Source organism: Pseudochaenichthys georgianus, chromosome 22 (genome assembly GCF_902827115.2).
Source record: "Pseudochaenichthys georgianus chromosome 22, fPseGeo1.2, whole genome shotgun sequence".
In the NCBI taxonomy this organism is placed as follows: domain Eukaryota; kingdom Metazoa; phylum Chordata; class Actinopteri; order Perciformes; family Channichthyidae; genus Pseudochaenichthys; species Pseudochaenichthys georgianus.
The window spans coordinates 19,676,630-19,696,050 of NC_047524.1; the positions used below are offsets into that span (position 1 = coordinate 19,676,630).

Below are 19,421 nucleotides of genomic sequence, written 5' to 3' on the forward strand. Positions count from 1 at the left end.
TCAATGCCTTTTCCTATAAAGGCCTTGAATTCCCTCCTATATTACTTTAAATCTCCAGAGTTTGGGAGTATTCATGGGTGCATGAGCTGGGAGGCCGAATTGGGTCCTATTACCAGAGATGAGAGGAAGGTTATTGTTGGCTGTTCTCACTGTAGAGAGAAGTTATCAGCACAGCTACCTCATTATAAGTCCTCAGTCTGAGACCACGACCCCTGGGGCAGGGATGATATTAAAGCTCTAAAAAATTGCTGACATGGCCTTAGAAAGCCAGAAAGAAACATTAAAGTCGACTCACTCTGAAGATTCAAAATTGTTCGAGTGGCTCTCACTTCAGATGACTTGGGTGTCCTGTGTAAAGCACTTAAAGGAAGTGCTGAAGTCAGAAATCAGTTATGTTTGATGCTAATGTAGCTGTCAACACCTCATTTATCATTTCCCACTTTGTTTTCATGTCAACAATGAGATCTACAAGAGCTCCAGCCATTTCTCGGACTCAGCACTTCAGTTGCAGCCATCAGGCCGCAGACTAGAAGTCCCAATGGCCAGGAAGAACAATTACAAGAAATCCTTTATTCTATCAGCTGTGACCATTTTCAATAAGAGTGGCCCCTTAGAAATCGCCTGCACCCTCCACCCGCACATACACACACCAGTGGATAAACACTCAGCACTTTTATTACTGCCATTTGGTCCCATTACGTTTTTAAGATGCATTCATGTTGTGTATGTTGTCTAATAGGCCAGTGCAAAAGACATATTTAATGTTAATGCAAATCTAATGGCCGATAAAGTCATCAGAATCTGAATCAAACTTACAGAAATAAGGAGGGAATAATTCATCAAAATGCTGAAAAATATTTAAAAACATTGAAATTGGCCGAATATACAGTGTTATCCCCCTATAAGTGCTTACATTAACACTACTCTGACTGACCATACATATTTAATACACACTTATATGAATGGTGGGGGCTGAAATAATCAAAATCTTGAAGGTATTGATAATCATCAATGATCAATTTATCAATACAGCAAATGTATAAGTGCATTTTAATACTAACACCAATTTGTATTACCGATTGCTTAATAGTAAATCAGTTATAGACAGAATAATGTATAACATGATGTCAGGATGATTACACTAAAGGTTGGTGTACTTTATATTTGGCAGCACTCCTTTCAACCTTCCCTCTTTATGCCAGTTTCTGTAATCCCCTTAGACACACCACGTGGAGACTGCCTGTTATGCAAAAACAGGAAGGAGACGTTATAAGGGCTGAGCAGCCTGTCCTGCATCAGATAACTGAGCACAGGTTGAAGTGTCCACACACACCCGGACAGACCCACTGTACGTGGGATTCCTGTCCTGGGAGTCCAGGAAGAGGAGCTTAACAGAGAAAGAGAGAGCCAAGTGTTTTCTGATTTGACAGGAAAACAATCGTGGAAAGCTCCAAAATGTTTTTCAGAGTCCCCAGATTGACTCCGGGCTACATCCGGCTGCTGCAGGTGAGTTTGAGCAGTGTTATTCTTAAGATAAATTGACACTGCTTTGAATCTCTCAATGCAACTTTGTCATAAAGGGGAATAAGATCAAGTAGATGTTATAGCCGCCCACGGGATGTTTTGATGTGCTGTGATTTTTGTACTCTTCGATGCACACTGTAGTGACACTTAAGGTTTCTCTATTGCCTGATAGCAGTCACATAAAGTGCTGAGTCAGTAGTAGCTTGCCAATGATCTAAGAAGCAAAGTGGATGCACTTTATTTCAGTGTTTCTGCACCAAGCAACTTGTTTTGAGTTAAGAGTTTTGATTTTACACGGTGCTTGGCGTTTTATGACTAATGGCCCTTGAGGAGTAGAAGGAGGGGGCAGATGAAATAACGTTGACAGTCATGAGAGCAGCCATTGATGTAATGAAGTGAATTCAAGGTGCTGGTTTTATGGGCACATTTAGGAGACAGAGCATACAGTAAGTAGGTTTCGCTAAGCCTTATGTTGCCAGTATGCAGCAATTCTTTCAGTCGAGTGTCTCAACAGATTGTTGTGACAAGATGATCAAATGCATTACTTTCATATCATATAACCATTATCCACAAATACGGGTTACTTCCAGGCTTCTGTTCCAGTATGCTTTTGTTTTTTCTCACTAAACACAATCACCTTTTTGTGGTGTTTATCACAAACAATGGAGAAATCCTAGCTGGTGACAGGCCATTGCATTGTAATTGGGAATGGTAACCGGATGAGCGAGCCCCGTGAATGGCTTTTTAACTGTCTATGACACAGCTTCATTTGAAACTAAATTAGGTTTCTATGATTTGCTCTTCATAATTATCAAGGGACCACTGAAGAAATGGCCCATGTCGCAAAATAGACAAACCATTTGTTTGTCAAAAGAGACAGACCGCAATTTGGTAAATGGGAAAAGATGAGTTTTTATACTCTGTGGGATTAATGTAGGGGTTGGATGAGACAGGGAGCTGAGGTGAACCCAGTTATTTTATGCCCAGAGATGTTGGCGGGCATGTTGTCCTGCTTGCTTTATAAGCCTTTTGATCTGAATCCATGCCGAATCATAACTCTCTGGCCATTGTTAGAAAAGGAGTAATGTTATTTCTGAACTGCTTTGATCTCGTCTTTCATATTATAAAATACCAAAGAAATCCAACATTCTTCTGATCATATTTCACCCTCTATTTTCTCCTCTTTCAGACCCAGGCCTATCATAATGTCGCTGTTGCACCCCCCGCTGAGAGGTCCATGCCGGGCATGGCGATGCTGCTGGGGGCCGTGGGGATCGGCTTGTGCGGCTACAGCGCCAGGCAGTTGGCCCTCTACCACCGGCCCTCCTCCAGAGTGCTGCAGTGGGTTGGTACCCACACTGATGCCAGCATGGTGGGCAATAGGATCCCCCTCCTGGACGTCAATCGCCGGGGCGGTGCCTGCCAGGAGATCCCACCTCCCAACTTTGTGGGACAGAAAGTCTTCTTGAAATAATAACCTTTGCTTGCTAGGTTTCATAGAATAACCCACGTCATAGGTTGAGCTCCAGTAACTACACTTAAGCACGATGAAAGATTGTAGCTATGCTGGCCCCAAGTGTGGCCCATGTGCTCTCTGACGAAGTGCAAGTGTCGATACTAGCCTGACCTCAACCGTGATGTTTGCGGGAAGTTGAACCTCTTCTAGTCATGATGAATTCTGTAACACAAAATATAGAAATAGTTGACATGCTATTTGATGGTATCAATTACTCACTAATATTAGAGTCTTTAATGCACTGAGAGGGCATGAAGCAATATGAACGAGTATGTAATGATGCTGGAACTTCCCAAAAACTGAATGTAGCTTGAAGAAGCCACCATGTTTAATTTGAAGACATTGTGTGTCTTATTGAGGCCTGGTGTAAAAATAGTCTGTTGCTTGGCAGTGCCCTCTGTACACAGATGGTTGGCAACTCTATCTATGTGTCCCCCCCCCACCACCACCCACCCACCCTTCACTCCCCAGGCAGAGAGCCATGTGTAAGTGCTTGGGCACCCCATCTATGCCTAAGTCTTTCACTTATTTCTTCTGAGGAGAAGCAGGTGCCATCCATCAACAGGCCTCAGCTTTTGTTGGCGCGTTCTGGCCATGGGCTGTCAATCATAAGACGCTGTGTTGGACATGAGTGAGCGATTTCCTGTGTTCCGAAAAATGAAATCCTCCCCCAATGGTTTGGTCAGGGTGGATTGAGACTAGAAGAGTGGATGCGCAGTTTTGTGGATTGAAAATAGTTATTTGAGATACCTGAGTCTGTCATGTAAACATTACTTTCACAACAGCACAAATACACCTTACTGGATTATGAGACTTTATTTACTTGCGGATGGCAGGCAGGCAATGCACTACAGTATGATTCCTCCTGGATAAGCCTGTGTTCTCTCCAGGGATTAACCCAGGTGGAAAATCATTCCTGGCACACATACTCCTTCACCTAATCTGGAATTAGAGACAATGACCCGTGAGAGGCAGACAGTCCCTGTGCGTCCTAACTTTGTACTATTCCCCCTGCAGCGTCCACCATTCTTCTCATTGCCATACGTAGCTGTATTTATTATAGGATTTGTGTTCACACCAAAATTGAAGTAGTGCAAAGGGCACTTGAGATTTGGCGTGACGCTGAGTGTGGTTGAGAATGCGTGCTGTGCCTTATGGAGAGCACAGGGTCAAACTGTCATTATCTTGAATTTGAATATTTGAAAATCTACCCCATGTAGATTTTGTGTTTGTTATGCTGGGGGTGTCAGTGCGAAGTTTTCAAAGGGAGAGTTTTATTTTTTAAGAAGGATTCTGGAAATCGCGAATAAGGAGGATGGTGATTTGTTTTGTTTTGGTGATTTAAATTAAGTGTGTCATCCCTTAGAGGTCAGCCAGGCCCTGCAATCCAATTTTCCATTGTTTAAAAGCCATCCTTGCCCGCCTGCCAAATTGACCAGCGGCTAGTTGTGGCAGGTTGGGAGCTTTTAGAGCCACAATAGTGGCCCTCCAGAAACTTAGCACAGTAGGTCACTAACAAAATGGTTGTAAGCCACTTACCACCAGAGGAGGCTAATGGCTCCAACTGGCATCAGACACCGAATGAACAATTGGTCACCTTGCTCTGGACAGAAACTGACAATTTCATAATGAGATTGTGATGGTCTCAAAACAACAGGATACTCATACCATATACACCTGAAGTAAAAATGCAGGGTAAATTGGGACTTTTATGACAGACAGATTCAGATGGATGTGCTGCATGACTCCATTAATCTTGACCTGTTCTTTAAACCAAAACTGAAAGTATCTGACGCTGGCACAAACTGCATTTGATGGTCCTTTTCAGGGCTTTGTAACGCACCTGGCTGCTTCTGGTTGATTCTCTTTATATACTGCAGTGGTGCACAGTGAGCACAGAGCACTGTGAAAACCTATTGATCTCAATCAGAGTGTGAGGGAGTGCATGTCGCCTCACTGCAGCAAATGTCCCGTTTCACTAAGCATTGTGCAGCGAATGAGGGAGCACTGCCAATACAATGCACTGACAAAAAAAAAAGGAATATCTGAAAATGTGTTTGCTTTTGGAATACAATACAATTCATCTGTTAGCTTGTGGGGTGTCTGTCACATCAGTGCTCATTTATTTCAGTCTGGAAAGGTCTGCAAATTAAAATTCAGCTGTGCCCAATAAAGGCGAGAATTGTTCCGTTAGTAGTGTGATTTATATGTAATGAAAAAATGTTGGAAGAGTTTGATGAAATAAAAGCATTTGGCAAACATGTTGCACTTAGTCAGACCTCTGGGTCACATTGTCTTTCAACAGTGTTGTGACTGTGAGTTAGGCTGTGATTTTCGCACAAAGAAATAATTGTGTTTTCAGTCAAAGTAAGATTCACACTGTTTGCTCTAATTAGGCTTAATGACATTGGATACTGATTCATTTAGCTAGAAGTTTAAAACTTACAATAGAAATCGCAGGTTTTAAATGACGAGCTATCTTTGTCATGATGGGTAAGGCATTTCTCATTATTATACTTGGAGTTATCACAATGATCTTATAGTGAGCTACATTGTTTTAGAATAACTGATATGGAAGATGTTCTGGAGTTTAAAAGGTTAAATCATTACCTTAATCAGTGGTTTATCCAAAGTGCAGTTCAGCCCTCATAGTGTACTGTACACAATGTGCAAATATATGTGCTTGTATTTATTCATCTATTTTGTTTGTGTCAAACATGATACCTGCTCCAACCAGATGTATTCAAGTAACCTGCAATGGAATCATGATTTGATGTTACACCATAGTAAGCATAACATATGTAGGCCTAGCAGATTAATTTACTATTACTTCATAATGAGTAACATCTAATCAAATCTACAAGTCATAACTCAATCTGGAATGCAGCAGAGCAGAGTTTCAGGCAGCAGGCCAATAGCACAATGGCAATCAACTCAATAAAATGTTCCAGTTTTATCCCATGTAACTAAAATAGTAACATTAATGCACTAAAAAAAGGTAATCAGCAAGTGTTGTCATTCATGAGCATAGGGAGTTCGAAGCAATCACAACTGCATGAACACAATTGGTGTTATGGGGAAGCCAACACATTAAATCCAGTACAAATAAAAGCTTTATTGTAGAGCTGTGGGTCACCACCAGTCTGTGAGAGTCAGCTTAATATTAGGTCAGACATAAATGAGGAAGGGCCCCCACCCCAAAGGCAACAGGTTCTTCCTAACATGGCCTGCCGGTGCCCTCTAGTGGGCACATCCGGGAATTATCGGCGCCAACGCTCATCGATGTGTCCAGAATTTGTTTTCCGCTCTTTGGTTGGATGTTCGGATTTAAATCACGCTTCATGTTCTTATCAAGATGTTTCATACAGCAACATGTAGCTCGGATTGACCTTTGCTCGGAGGAAATGCAGTTTCATTTGTATTTCTGCCGTTACCGTTCCCCCTCCGCGAGGACACAGCAGGGCAGAGCGCTTGGCTGAGGGCGCTGAGAGGAGCAGAGCGTGGAGAAGAAGAGTTTACCAAACTCCAAACAAAAGGTATCTGGGAGTTATTTATCCACTCTACAGGGTTTGTATCCGCTTTGTTTTGCTTTTAAGAATACAACTGTCGGTTTTAACGTAGTGGGCGAAAAGTAAAGTTACTTTTGTAAACGCGTTTTCAAATTCTTTGATGCTTCGGGCTTATGTGGAAATATATGTCAAATCAATGGCGTTAGTCAGAATATAATTATATTTTATATATAAATATAGGTTTTGCTCAAATAAGTTCCGCGAAATTAAAATTATTGGGTGTTGTTTGGACTGCCCTTATTGTAGAATGTCGGGTTTGGTGCATTTTTGTAGTTCATTATTAAGATGTATATGACCGCTTTGTTTGTCACATAGTCTATCATGAACATAAAGTGCTTTAAGTTTGGTTCTGTTCAAAACTGGATAATAAATCAGCTGGATAACACTACATGACTTCATCATCTGTGTGTGTGTGTGTGTGTGTGTGTGTGTGTGTGTGTGTGTGTGTGTGTGTGTGTGTGTGTGTGTGTGTGTGTGTGTGTGTGTGTGTGTGTGTGTGTGTGTGTGTGACCTCCACAGTGCCACCTTGGTCTGGGCTAAGTTAAAGAGCATCAAGCACCTGCAGGGCCCCACCAGTGGCCCCCACTATTGTAGTATGGGTAACTTTTCCAGCAAGGACGGCCATGGACCCACAGGTAGGATCACACACACACACACACACACACACACACACACACACACACACACACACACACACACAAACTAGCTAGCTCTATTCCTTTGACTCTCCTTTGATCTGTCTCTGCATGCTGAAATGGATTTCTAGTGTTTGGCAGTACACACAGACGTGCGTGTGTGTGGGCCTTATGTTGACATTCTTTGAGAATACAGCCAGCACACCTCGAGGCTCTGATACATGTAGTAGAATGAAGATGGTGCAGCAAAAACGTAGAGAAATACAGGAAGAGACTGGAGGAAAGAGGGGTGGATAAGGGGCAATCAGGAGATTGAAGGCAAGCAAAAGGAGAAGCAAGCGGAAAGTGTGTGTGTGTGTGTGTGTGTGTGTGTGTGTGTGTGTGTGTGTGTGTGTGTGTGTGTGTGTGTGTGTGTGTGTGTGTGTGTGTGTGTGTGTGTGTGTGTGTGTGTGTGTGTGTGTGTGTGTGTGTGTGTGTGTGATGAACGGCAGCAGGATTCTTGGCAGCCCTCCTGTGTGTTGCATAGTGAGTGGTCATTCTCCTCGCGTCCCTATGTGATTCGTTCTGGCCCTACCGGGCCAGCTGTGATGAATCAGCATAATTCCCCGGCTCAGCACAAGGGCAGCGGATTAATCATAGGAAGCTTAATGCTATGTGACACAAACACACCTCAATGGACGCACACACACAACCTCTCATTCAGTCAACATGCCACTCGTGTGCATGGTTGGACGATCACATTAAGGTTTGGAATGAAGAAATAAAACGCAGGGGTGGCATGAGGAAGATATCAGATAATCCTGTCATTCTTTGCAAGGAATTTGGCCCTTCAGTAGCAGCAGTCAACATACCTATGCACCATAGGTATGTTGACTGCTGCTCGTACAGCATGTAAGGAAAAAACATAACTTTTGCTTGCAGTGAAGCTTTTGTCCAAACAAGGAAAAGGAGAAAAGAAATGAAGGAGACACGTAGTGGTTCCCATAGCATCTTAAGCTATTATTGGAGGCATGCTGTTACGGACTAGGAGTGCTGAGCCAAAACGTAAAAGAGTTTGGAAACTTATTTGCGCCTGACTGCTGCAAATTGCTCTATGGATGGGCAACATTTGTCCTTTGTATGTGTGTTCCTGAATATGGAGAATGAGTGTCTTACACCATTGTGGATGAGCAGTCCAAGAGGAATGTCTGTATTCAAGCATTCATCTTCAGGGGCATAGCCTGGATGTTTTCTGGTCTGGTCCCCTCACTGAATGGTGTTTTCAGTGTCAACATGCCAGACTAGTTACCACTGAACGGATTTTTCCCAGTCTTTCTGTTCATGATTCAGTTCCTCAGTTGACTCAGTTCTTTTTTTATTGTGAAGTAAGAAGAAGAAGAAGACATACTGGGACATTTCTTTCTCCATGTTTGTTTACACACATTACACACACAGGGGAGGATATACATGCACAAACACAGAGGATATACACTAAGGAATTGCATTATTTCTGAATAACAACTGATAACTGTAATATTAAAAGCATATTTTATATTTTAGAATATTTCTGGATGGGGGTAACATTGTTATTTCATATACAAATGCAGTTGTTTTTCTTCTTCAGGGGCCCCTGACAGTTTCCATACTCCTTCGGCATCTCCACTGAGTGATGCTCCAGATTTCATCCCTGGTATCCCCCAACTCCTCCCTGCTTCACCTCAACCTTCCCCTGCAGCCCCTGTTTCATCTCCACCTCCAATCCCAGTCCTCACACCCATTGGGAAGAAAGCATCATCATCAGGACCCCCTCCTGATTGGAAGCCTCATCCACCAGTCGGCTCTAACAGCTCTACCATTGGCCCTGGATTTAGTCCGCTGCACAACAAGTCAGGAAGTACTGTGGGTAGAGGACAAGCTGCTTTGGGGAGGAATGGGGGTCCTCCTACCTCAACGACTCGCCCTCCGGTCTCGAAGACTGTTGCCATCAGCCCCACAAAGAGCACCTCCTCTCAGTGTAGTGCCTCACCTGTGGGGGGCCTCTCCTCTAACTGGAGGGAAAGAGACAGTGGTCCGAGTCAGTCTTTACTGCCCGCTCAGGAGCCTGTGGACAGCCAGGGAGAGGAGCTAGAGAAGCTGTTGAGGGAGTGTAAGACGACACTGGGTATCACTGCCAGTCAGGAGGGGGCCACGAACACAGCAGGTAAGATTTATACAGTATATTTTATATACTCCTTAAAAAGTATAGACTGCAGAATTTCAGTTTGAGTAATACAACTTGCCATTTCATTGGTGGCCTAACATTTCCCTACTTTGAGAAGGGTAAATCCATTTATTTTACATTTTTAATATGTATTTGATATGCATGTGAAGTCTTCTGACATTTCTGTATCCTTCACCCAGGGATACTGAATCATCTACTGACAGAAGTGAAGAGTTTGAAGGGTACTTTACAGGTGAGATGATTGTTGTTTTTAAATATATATACTGGCTGTTTTTCTCTTATCTAGTTTTTGTCTGTGTGGTCTGTGTCATACTAAAGGTAATTGACCGTTTACGTTGCCCATACCCCAAACAGCAAGTGTACTTAGTGCCTAAACTATTTGAAGTAGGCCCAGCAATTGTCCAGTTTAGCGATTTACATGAAGCTGTATAAAGAACCGTATTTATTATATATATATACAGTTTGGAGTATGGAATCTCATTTTCTAGCCATTTAAAAGCAGAACTACAAGTGCAGAAGTGTAAACATGGATTAATCTGCTCCAATGTATAGGTTAGCTTGTTAGCTGCTAACTAGCTTCCCACTACCTCTACTACTATCGTTTCTCATTTTAAAACAAATGAACTAAATCTTTACTTTTCAACAAAGTCATTTAGCTAAGCTTAATACGCTAGCGACAGTCTTTTTAAAAAGCACTATGAATTTCTAAAGTTATTAAAGTAACCTGTCATGGTAACAGTTAGGAGGAGCAGGTGTTGCTAACAAAGTCAATTAAGGACCACATTGAGACTAAAATTACCTCAGTGTTCTAATGGTTGTAGTTTTCAGGTTTATTTCCAAATGTTGCTTTGCTTTCCCAGTAAGATGTACTTTCTCCTATCTCTTTTTTTTGCCAACATTCCTAGTATAGCCGTGTAAACAGGAAGTCACATCCTGTAATTACACATAAATCAGAGTAGTGCTTGTGAACTCATCCAGGAGATAACACACCATGTCGCCCTCCACCCCCCTCACTATCACAATAGGCCTTAGACAGGGCCCCGCTGGGAGCTGCAGCTTTACTAATGGAGGTCTTCCTGTCCTATGCTTCTCCTGAGAGGCCCAAAAGAGGAACATCGTTGAGATCATCTTCTGTCAAAGTTGGTTGTATCTCATGCTTGTACAGTTGAAACATAAGTATTACATTTTAGTCTGTTTCTTTATTTTCTTAAAGTAAGTCTTAAAGTCCATCACACACATGTATTTATCTTCCTTTGACTTCCTCAAATCTCTTGTCCAGTAGGGTCTCACCAGTTATTTTGGATTCACCCACGTTTAGGTTCCAATCCCAAAACCTTACGTAAACCATGTACAATAAGAAGGTCAATTCTGCAAGCATTTTTCAGTTCTATTGCCGGGGCGTTCCACAGTCTTATGAGGATGGCGATATGCTGCTGTAATTTCCTGTCAGTCGTTCGTTCCAATTCCTGACCCTCCCTTATGAGGATTGTAGCCAGAGGCTCCCAGCTTCCTCCAGATCTGCCACAGATTACTACAGCTTGGATATGACGGTGTGCTTCCCTCATCCCCATCTTTTTACTCCTCTCCTCTCAGAATTATTTAATCATTATATTACAATGAAGTGCTTATCTGACACACATGGCAATCATGTGCTTCCTTGTCACATCTCTACTCTACCCTCCACAATCCCTTATCTCTGCAAGGGACCATAAGCCTTTCCAGCTAAACCTCAGAGAGACTGTGGTACACCACTGAGAGGTAGCTGAGTATTAAAAATCGGGGGGCGATCCAACACTGTGTTTACATGGGCCCTCGGTCGGGCAATATAAGCCTCCAAAGCTGGACTTTATGAACCCTCTGTCTGCTCTGCTGTCCTGGGAGGCTTTTTGTGGTGAGCAAGAGTAGGGGGAGTGCAGTGCGGAGGAGGGGGTTCACATTCGGCTGTTCAGGAGACAAAACTTGTTTTGTTTTGCGCCGTGTGACGAGGTGGGGGCGAGGCCTGCAGTGACTGACTGACCATGTGTTTTGTGTGAGTGTTCCACGGGAGACAGAAGTCTCACAAACACGTACAGATGCATTGAAAGTCTTGGCTTGCGCAATTGGTTTTAAGCTTTGTATAGAACCCCCCCCCCTGTTCCTTCCCGACCCTGCCTTTTCTTCATTGCCTCATTCTTTCTCCATCAGAGAGCTGACCGCTCCTCTGTGAGCACAAGAACTCTGAACAATTACCCTCCAACTATTTGCTGCAATGCTCCTTTCTATCTCATCCCTTTCTTCTCCCCTACCCCTTCTCTATATCGCTACCTCGCCTCCAACTCTGCTCTTTCACATCCATCCATCTTTAATCTGACTCCAAGTTGCTTAAGACTTCTTTCTTTAGCTGTGACCTCCTTGTTTTTTGACCTTTCTTTAGTACAATTTAAGTAGCCATTATTCTTCCAGTCACATTCTGTGAGCTAGGCCTCTCCTCCGCAGTTCTTTAGCCCTGCATTCCCAAATGCTAATGTCTTTCTGTCTGTCCGCAGCCATAATGTAGTTCTTGTCTTGTAAACTGAATTCTGAAGACACATGATTACCCAATGTGCAGCGACCTACTAAGGATATTATCCGATGTACCATCTGTCCATGCTTATACGCACCACCAGTCTTCCATTGTCTTAACCAACAACATTGAAAACACCCCCTTCATGTCTGGGTAGTGGGTGTGTGCGTGGGTGGCTGGTCACTCCCTCCTGGAGATTTAGTCAATCTTAAAGCCCTGCTTTGGAATCAGTTCCAGGTGAACGCTGCTGGAGATTTCCAAGAATGATCTCCATGTTCCCTCTCTTTTCTCCTCAAAAGGCTTCTTCGAACTCAAAAAAGGCTTGTATCTGGAGGCTGTTCAGATGTGAAAGTAACATTTAGTGTGTTTGGGAGGAACAGGAGCCTTGTGTGCATGCTGTGTTGAATTTGCAGCGCCGAGCAAATGGCGGTGACTTCGCACCCCTTTTTTCTTTGATGTCTGTGTGGACATGTATACATGGGACTTGTAGGCGCTACCAGGCTATTTTCATGTGCCAGTCGGGAGGATTTGCCCATTTTGTCAATGTGTGAATGAAATGTCCCATAATAGGTGTATTCAACCACTTTTTGGGAATATACACCAGGACAGAGGAACCATTACAGAGTTGGGGTGTTTCCCCAAGTATGTATAAGACAGACTGGGTGTAGAGGTAAAACAGGGACAGATATGTGGAACACGCACACACACAGAAACAATTCCCTAGTGTGCTGGACACTTTCCAGGACGTTGTCAGGAACCCAGATGTGCATCAAGAGTATAGACAGGCAAGTGTATCTGTGTGTGTGTGCTGGGTACCACATCTGGTCTTGCAGTGGGTCATTAGGTCAGCTCTTGAGGGAGTGTGTGTGTGTGTCTCAAGACTTACAACCCACACCCTTATCTCAGTGTGAACATGAGGAGCGCCCTTTCCTGTTTCCTCAAACAGACATGCTCTATTTGGAGTGTCTACATCCAGATAACACATATTTAGACTTGAAAGATTCAACTCCAAATATGTGTTATACTATTATTAAACATAGAACTTTTCCAAAAACATGTTGCTCGGGCTCCAACTTACCCCTGAAAGTGTGGGTGTGAGAAATCTTGACGATGTGGTTTGGTGGTGAGGTAAAAGAAGTGTGTGTGTGTGTGTGTGTGTGTGTGTGTGTGTGTGTGTGTGTGTGTGTGTGTGTGTGTGTGTGTGTGTGTGTGTGTGTGTGTGTGTGTGTGTGTGTGTGTGTGTGTGTGTGTGTGTGTGTGTGTGTGTGTGTGTGTGTGTGTGTGTGTGTGTGTGTGTGTGTGTGTGTGTGTGTGTGTGTGTGTGTGTGTGTGTGTGTGTGTGTGTGTGTGTGTGTGTGTGTGTGTATATATAATCGGGTCCAGCTGTGGTCTTGAGTCACTGGTCAGATGAGGGAGCGACTTGGCTCAGATATCACCTCCTCCTCCACATCTCCATCCATTCTTCATCTAATTACTAACCCTCCCAACTCCTCCGCTCCTCTGCAGTCCCTTACATCTCTGTCTATATTGCTCCACTCTCCTAACATTATGATTTTATTGTCCTTCCTCTCTCCTTTTCTGTCTTTCTCAATCCTCTTCTTCTTTTATGATGATGGTTATTTAGATTTGATTTAATGCCCTTGCATTTACCCTCATTAGCAGAGAGAGCGACCTTTGATGTCCAAGCTGTGTTTGTAGGCGTGCGAGGCAAGAATACTCTTATAATATGAAAAACGTTTTCAACATCCCTCATGCTCAAAAATGTGAAACCGAATCTGTTCCATGTAAGGTTTCCATCTAGCCGTGCTGATAGTTGTTAGAAACAGAATGCACTTCATAATGCAACCTTGGCCACACTCCTGAAATTGAATCGTGTTTTCTGTTGGACCAAGATTTATTAGAAGGGACTTTTGTTCTTCTTCAAGAGCAAATATGTTTTGTAGTTATTTTTTTTTATATGACGGGAGAAAAACCTTTTTGCTCGAACTTCAGCTATGCCTCATTAGAGTTGACTTGCCAGCTATACTCTTCTCTGCTTGCTGAGGCCTGTCGCTCAGTTCGGCTCTATGTATTCTCCTAATGAGGGCCAAATGGAAATCGATTGTTCATTTGATTATAGCCTGTCTGCTTAGGGTTCAGCTATGTTTGGTTTTGGCAGTCTCATCCAGTGTTTTTCCTTTGAATGCTGTGTATAAAGTTGGTGTAGCAAATGATTTGCACAAGTAATACATTTAGTATTAGTGTTTGTAGGAAGGACTTTTTCAGGCAATCTTTAACAAAACCTATAAAAAAGACATGCCGTTTATGTTAAAAAAGACATTCTGCTTATGAGTATATTCACGAGTAACTCAGACAATAAAGATTCTGCAAAGAAGTTTTTATCGGAAACTGATGATGGTAAATAGAGTGGACATCAACTGATACCAACGTCCTGCCAATCGGTGTATTCCTTACAATTCTACATCACCCCATCCCTAGTTTATGTAAAGCACCATCAATCGTATCAAAATACCAGTGTTCGCAACATAAAGTTTAACGCCCCTGCTCTTTCCCTTCCAGACGGAGCGCGGGGAATGGCTGCAGTTCCAGGCAGACCTACAGGTGGCGGTGTCAGTGGCGGACCGTCTAAGAGCTGAGGCAGAAGAAGAGCTCACCGCGATCCGAACAGGGCACAAAGATGCGGAGAGGGAGCTGACCGCTTCCCAGCAGAGACTAAAGGAGGCTGATGTGCAACTAGTCACCCTGAGAGGGGAGTTAAAGGAGAGCCAGCAGAGACAGGCCACTCTCGCCCGGGCTCCATGCCAGGAAGCAGAGAGGCCCAATGGACAACCAACCGACAGCTGTGAAAGCAAAGAAGGGACCCAGAGAGGCAGGGAGAAGGGGGCGTTCAGGTCGGGGTTGGAGAGTAGGAGTCAGAATGAGATGACGAAGAATACTGTGAGCGTGGAGGCCAGGACAGACTCTAAAGGTGTGACTCAGCGTTACCTGAGAAATGTGACCAATGAGGACAGGAGTGGAGAGGAGGTGCGAACCAGCGAGACACGAAGGACGGTCACTACAGAGAGGTCAAGGTGAGATAGTGTTGACCTAGTGCTTTTCAGGGAATACAGGGAAACAAATAGTTTTTCTGCAACATATAACTAATACATATTTTTTTGTAGATCGCACTTCGACAGTTTCGACAGTCAGATATTTAAAAAACGCAACCACAATACATTTATTCTTACATTTGTTGTCTATGACATGGCAGTGACCAATGGATAACAATCTCCATATTTGGGCAGAACTGTGGTTGTACTCAACCCAAGTCTTCATAAGGCCACTTTAGGACAGATTAAACAGCATTTACAGCTGGAGCCAAGTGCAACAGCTGTCCAAAAATGCCATTTAAAACGTTTGGTTTAGTTTATTGGGTCTGCTCTCCTTACAATGTGATTTGATGTTTGCAGAAGCCTGTCCAGATTACAGGCCCCCTCAGTATCCCCCACCGGGCCGAATGGAACCCTTCAGCCCAATACTGCCTCAACGCTTGGACCTTCAAACAAGGTGAAATACTTTGACCCGAGTGTTGGAGAAATATTTTCCAAGGCCCATAACTTTGACCCAGTTTATCAATTCATACTGTCCTGACTGAGCACACACACCTGTAACCTTGGCTGCAGGTGTGGCTCTCAGTGTTTTGTCTCCCTGTTCCTGCCTGTTGGCGTCAGCTGATATAGGTGTTATGATTCTATCTTGTTATCTTGCTATTCTCTCTGAACTAGCTAAATACACGGGTCTGGGGTAGAGTTCTTCAGATTTGACGTGGCAACTCTACCGTGAAGTCAGAACCTCTGACTCTTTGACTTGTTTTGTTAATTCTCTGGCCGAAGCTCCTAAATAAATCATCAGTATTTGACATCAAAGCTCCAGCTCTCCCCGTGTCTCCTTTTGAGTCGGTGACTCCTCCTGCATTGCTACACAGAAGTGTCCCCCACACCGAGGAAGATCCTTCATTAGAGTTTGGTGGTTGGCCAAAAAAGCAAATGCTTGTAGTCCATGGTTCGCTGTTCATTTAATGACTTTGTCTAAATTCAAATCTTTGTTTGTTTGAAAGAACTCGGTGCAACCAAAAGGCAGAAGAAGTCTGGATTGGCAAGACAGCAGGTCAAGCTCCGATACAGGTGTGTATGTGTGTGTGTACAAAGGGCCTGTATACAGTGTGTCACAGGATGCTTGTGTTATTTGGTATAGCTTTAGCGTTATTTCACTTCCAAAAATGGTTAAAGAATAACCCGTAGAGTCTTTAAACACTAGCAGCAGTGGGTTGTTTGTATTGTACAGGTGCATTAGGATGCACAGGAAGGATAAAGGATGGTGGTTACACCAAGTGAAGCAATATGCCAAAAAACCCAATAAAGAAGAAGACAACTCTTAAGCAAACATAATTGTGAAAAGTGCAATATTTATTATATTCAGGTTAAAAAAGCATATTGGCAAGGCAAGTTTATTTATATAGCACTTTTCAACGCAAGGCAATTCAAAGTGCTTTACAAAAAATGAAAGACATTAAGCATGTCTTGAATGAAGGAAATGCATTCAGCATATCTGTTAGACTTCAAGGGAGTTTTAAGAGGAAGTAGGAAACACTGAAAGGTTATATTTAAATTTGTGTTTGTACACAGGAAAAAGGGCACCTTTTTTAAAGCTTCACTTTCAAGATTATTATAATAAGTGCTGTTTATTCATTGTGAAAGTGAAACTTTAACTAAAGACTAGTGAACGTTCATGTTGGCATCTATAATGGCTTGATTGTGATGTTCAGTAAATATGGTTGCTTGTCTTTACAGGAAGACGTGAGGAGTCTCTGAACAAATACAACTCTGTCCTCACTGAGCTTCCTCCCACCAAGTGCGTCTGCACACACACACACACACACACACACACACACACACACACACACACACACACACACACACACACAATTCCCACAAGGACACAATCAGACTAATTAGTGGCTTTGTCTGGTGAACTCGAAAAGCTCTCTTTTGTAGCCCAACACCTCTTATACTTGAATGGATTTGTTCATTAGGTTTCTATTTTGGTTTTTGTAATGTCCATCTGATAAGCCCTGCTTATGTGTCTCTTGTTGTTGTCAGATCCCAGGATGGTTTCAACATGCTGCTGCGTCGCCATGGAGGCTCGAAGAGAAACTCTCTGCTCCGCTGGTGTCAGAGTCGGACACAAGGTTATAAGGTGACACTTTGATTTGTCTGTCAAAAAAACAAGATATTGGATTAAAAGATATTCAGTTTAATATGATATAAACCCGAGAAAAGCAGGACATTTTTATATTTGAGCGGCTGAAGATATGTTAGCCTAATCTATCAGTGTTTTTCCTCCATGCAGAATATCGACATCACCAACTTCAGCAGCAGCTGGGCCGACGGTCTGGCCTTCTGTGCCGTGTACCACACCTACCTCCCCTCACACATCCCCTACACCAGCCTCACTCCAGAGAACAAGGTAGGGCCTGTGCGATGGAGAGGAACAGGTTCTTTACTGAATGTCGCTCCTCTTACCAATCCCTTTTTCTCTTTGTAGAAGGAGAATCTCAGTATGGCGTTCAAAACAGGAGAGACGGTTGGGATTGCACCAACCCTGGTGAGCCTTGGGGCATTTATGAATACATAAAAACCAAAACAATAAAGAATCATATTTTTCCTATGATAGATGCAAGGTTAAGCTTATGAGCGTATTTGAAATATGTGCTCCACAGACGGTAGAGGAGATGCTGAGAGGAGGCGGTCCTGACTGGCAAAGGGTCCTGAGCTACGTGGAGAGCATCTACCGTCACTTTGAGATGTGACCCTCGGAGGTACTGACAGACAACTCTAACACAGCGGATCCTTAAGAACTCTTAAGAAGATATAAAATAAGTTGTTTATAACGATGGCACCCCCTGAAAATATAACTTTTGTTGTGTGTTTCCGAAATAATTTTCTTAGCAAAAAAAGACATTCAAATCTACAGTTTCACATCAAAATACCTGACGAAAACCTGATGTCACAAATTAAGAAATATTTGGAAAATCTTAATTTGCTGCTGTGATTTACAGTTCATTTTGCTTGGTTTTCTGTCAAACGTTTTGAAAATGTCCCACGGAAGTGGAGAGTAATACCTTGTCACTTTTGTAAGCAATCTTATATTATTCATATACTTAAGCAGCTGAAATTTCACATACATAAGTATGAAGTCTCAAGAGTTCAGACACAGTAAAAGTAGAAGGTGGGGGAAAACTAATAAAACGCTTATTTATTACTAATTGGGCCTCATTGAACAACATGTGTTCAATGATTAATGAATGAATAATCAGAGTGGCTGATTGTTTATCATTTGCCCCCATTACACTTTGGAAAAGCAGGTGTTGTGCCATGTGCAATGAATCGGTGAGATGCCACTAAAAGACCTTTTAGGAAGCAGAATGTAAGCAGTAGTGAAATTTGAAGAACTAATAATATTATCATTATAATTACTGAAAAATATAATAATCTTAATTAGATAATTAGATATTCATGTTTTTTATGTTTTTCAAACTCAAAACGTATGTTTCCTAACAATTTGTGAACTGTGAGGACAAGATATTTGTATCTTATCTTGCCAAGAGTTATCTTGACTGCCAATTACATTTCATTTTCATTAAGAGCAAATACATCCCAGAAATCAACTGGCACGAACAAAACAAGAGTACATTTTTATAGAATTATGAGGAATGTATTTGTACAGTTGCTGTCATTGTCTCCACACTGGTACTTCACTTCCCAAAAGTACTGTATTGCATCATGTACCTTCATCAAATCTGTAAGCAGTCTTAAAACTGCACACTTTTTATCTGCCAATGTTTTGTTTTGCCTTCTGTCTGTCTCTGTCAAGATTCTTCTTTTATTCTGGTTCTTAAGCACTCTGTAAATATGCACTTTTGTCAGCACCTTGTTGGTGTTTGAATGTAATAATGTACAATACAGATGTTGCGTAACTGCATGACAGGTTCTAAATAGAGCATAAACAAATACAAAAATACAAGCCTACACAGGCTTACGCATTGGGTTGCAACATCACCTCACATCACACCTGAAGCCTCACATATGCACAAACGCACCCTCGTACTACACTGGGGCTAAGAAACTGAAGAGCTTGTGCTGTTTTGATAAGTTCAAAGCCGAGTTATTTTTGCCAAAGTTGTACGTGTCTAAAATATTGGAAAGAATACTCCTTTTGTTGTGGAAATGGAACATTGTAAAACATGTGTATATGTAACTAGTGTGAAGAATTACACCAAAGAAATAAAATGTTAATATGAAGCAACAAACAGTGTGTGGGTATTGTGTAAACAAGTGATTTAAAAACAAAACTTTGACATGGAACACTTGCAATAAAAAGACTGAGGCGGAGTATT

The 19,421-nt window shown here is 42.5% G+C and overlaps 2 protein-coding genes across 2 annotated transcripts; both read left to right on the forward strand.

Moving 5' to 3' along the window:
- The first annotated feature begins 1,269 nt into the window (after positions 1 to 1,269).
- On the forward strand, positions 1,270 to 5,313 carry LOC117467736 (uncharacterized). Its single transcript, XM_034111572.2, has 2 exons — positions 1,270 to 1,506; positions 2,714 to 5,313. Exons 1-2 carry the CDS (start codon positions 1,456 to 1,458, stop codon positions 2,996 to 2,998), a joined length of 336 nt encoding a protein of 111 aa, XP_033967463.1. The 5' UTR covers positions 1,270 to 1,455; the 3' UTR covers positions 2,999 to 5,313.
- Positions 5,314 to 6,262: 949 nt separating this feature from the next.
- Positions 6,263 to 19,322, forward strand: LOC117468185 (cytospin-B). The gene is made up of 12 exons (XM_034112203.1): positions 6,263 to 6,576; positions 7,129 to 7,244; positions 8,848 to 9,423; positions 9,624 to 9,676; positions 14,546 to 15,057; positions 15,436 to 15,532; positions 16,083 to 16,149; positions 16,816 to 16,876; positions 17,125 to 17,221; positions 17,375 to 17,491; positions 17,570 to 17,629; positions 17,745 to 19,322. The coding sequence occupies exons 2-12, from the start codon at positions 7,205 to 7,207 to the stop codon at positions 17,832 to 17,834; spliced, it is 1,770 nt and encodes a 589-aa protein (XP_033968094.1). The 5' UTR covers positions 6,263 to 6,576; positions 7,129 to 7,204; the 3' UTR covers positions 17,835 to 19,322.
- The last annotated feature ends 99 nt before the right edge of the window (positions 19,323 to 19,421 follow it).

Excerpts from the sequence above, each read along its gene's own strand:
- LOC117468185 (XM_034112203.1), top strand. The coding sequence starts at position 7,205 with ATGGGTAACTTTTCCAGCAAGGACGGCCATGGACCCACAG. Across the intron at positions 9,677-14,545 it reads GTTTGAAGGGTACTTTACAG|ACGGAGCGCGGGGAATGGCT; the intron begins GTGAGATGATTG and ends TTTCCCTTCCAG. Across the intron at positions 16,150-16,815 it reads CAGGTCAAGCTCCGATACAG|GAAGACGTGAGGAGTCTCTG; the intron begins GTGTGTATGTGT and ends TTGTCTTTACAG.
- LOC117467736 (XM_034111572.2), top strand. The coding sequence starts at position 1,456 with ATGTTTTTCAGAGTCCCCAGATTGACTCCGGGCTACATCCGGCTGCTG. Across the intron at positions 1,507-2,713 it reads GCTACATCCGGCTGCTGCAG|ACCCAGGCCTATCATAATGT; the intron begins GTGAGTTTGAGC and ends CTCCTCTTTCAG.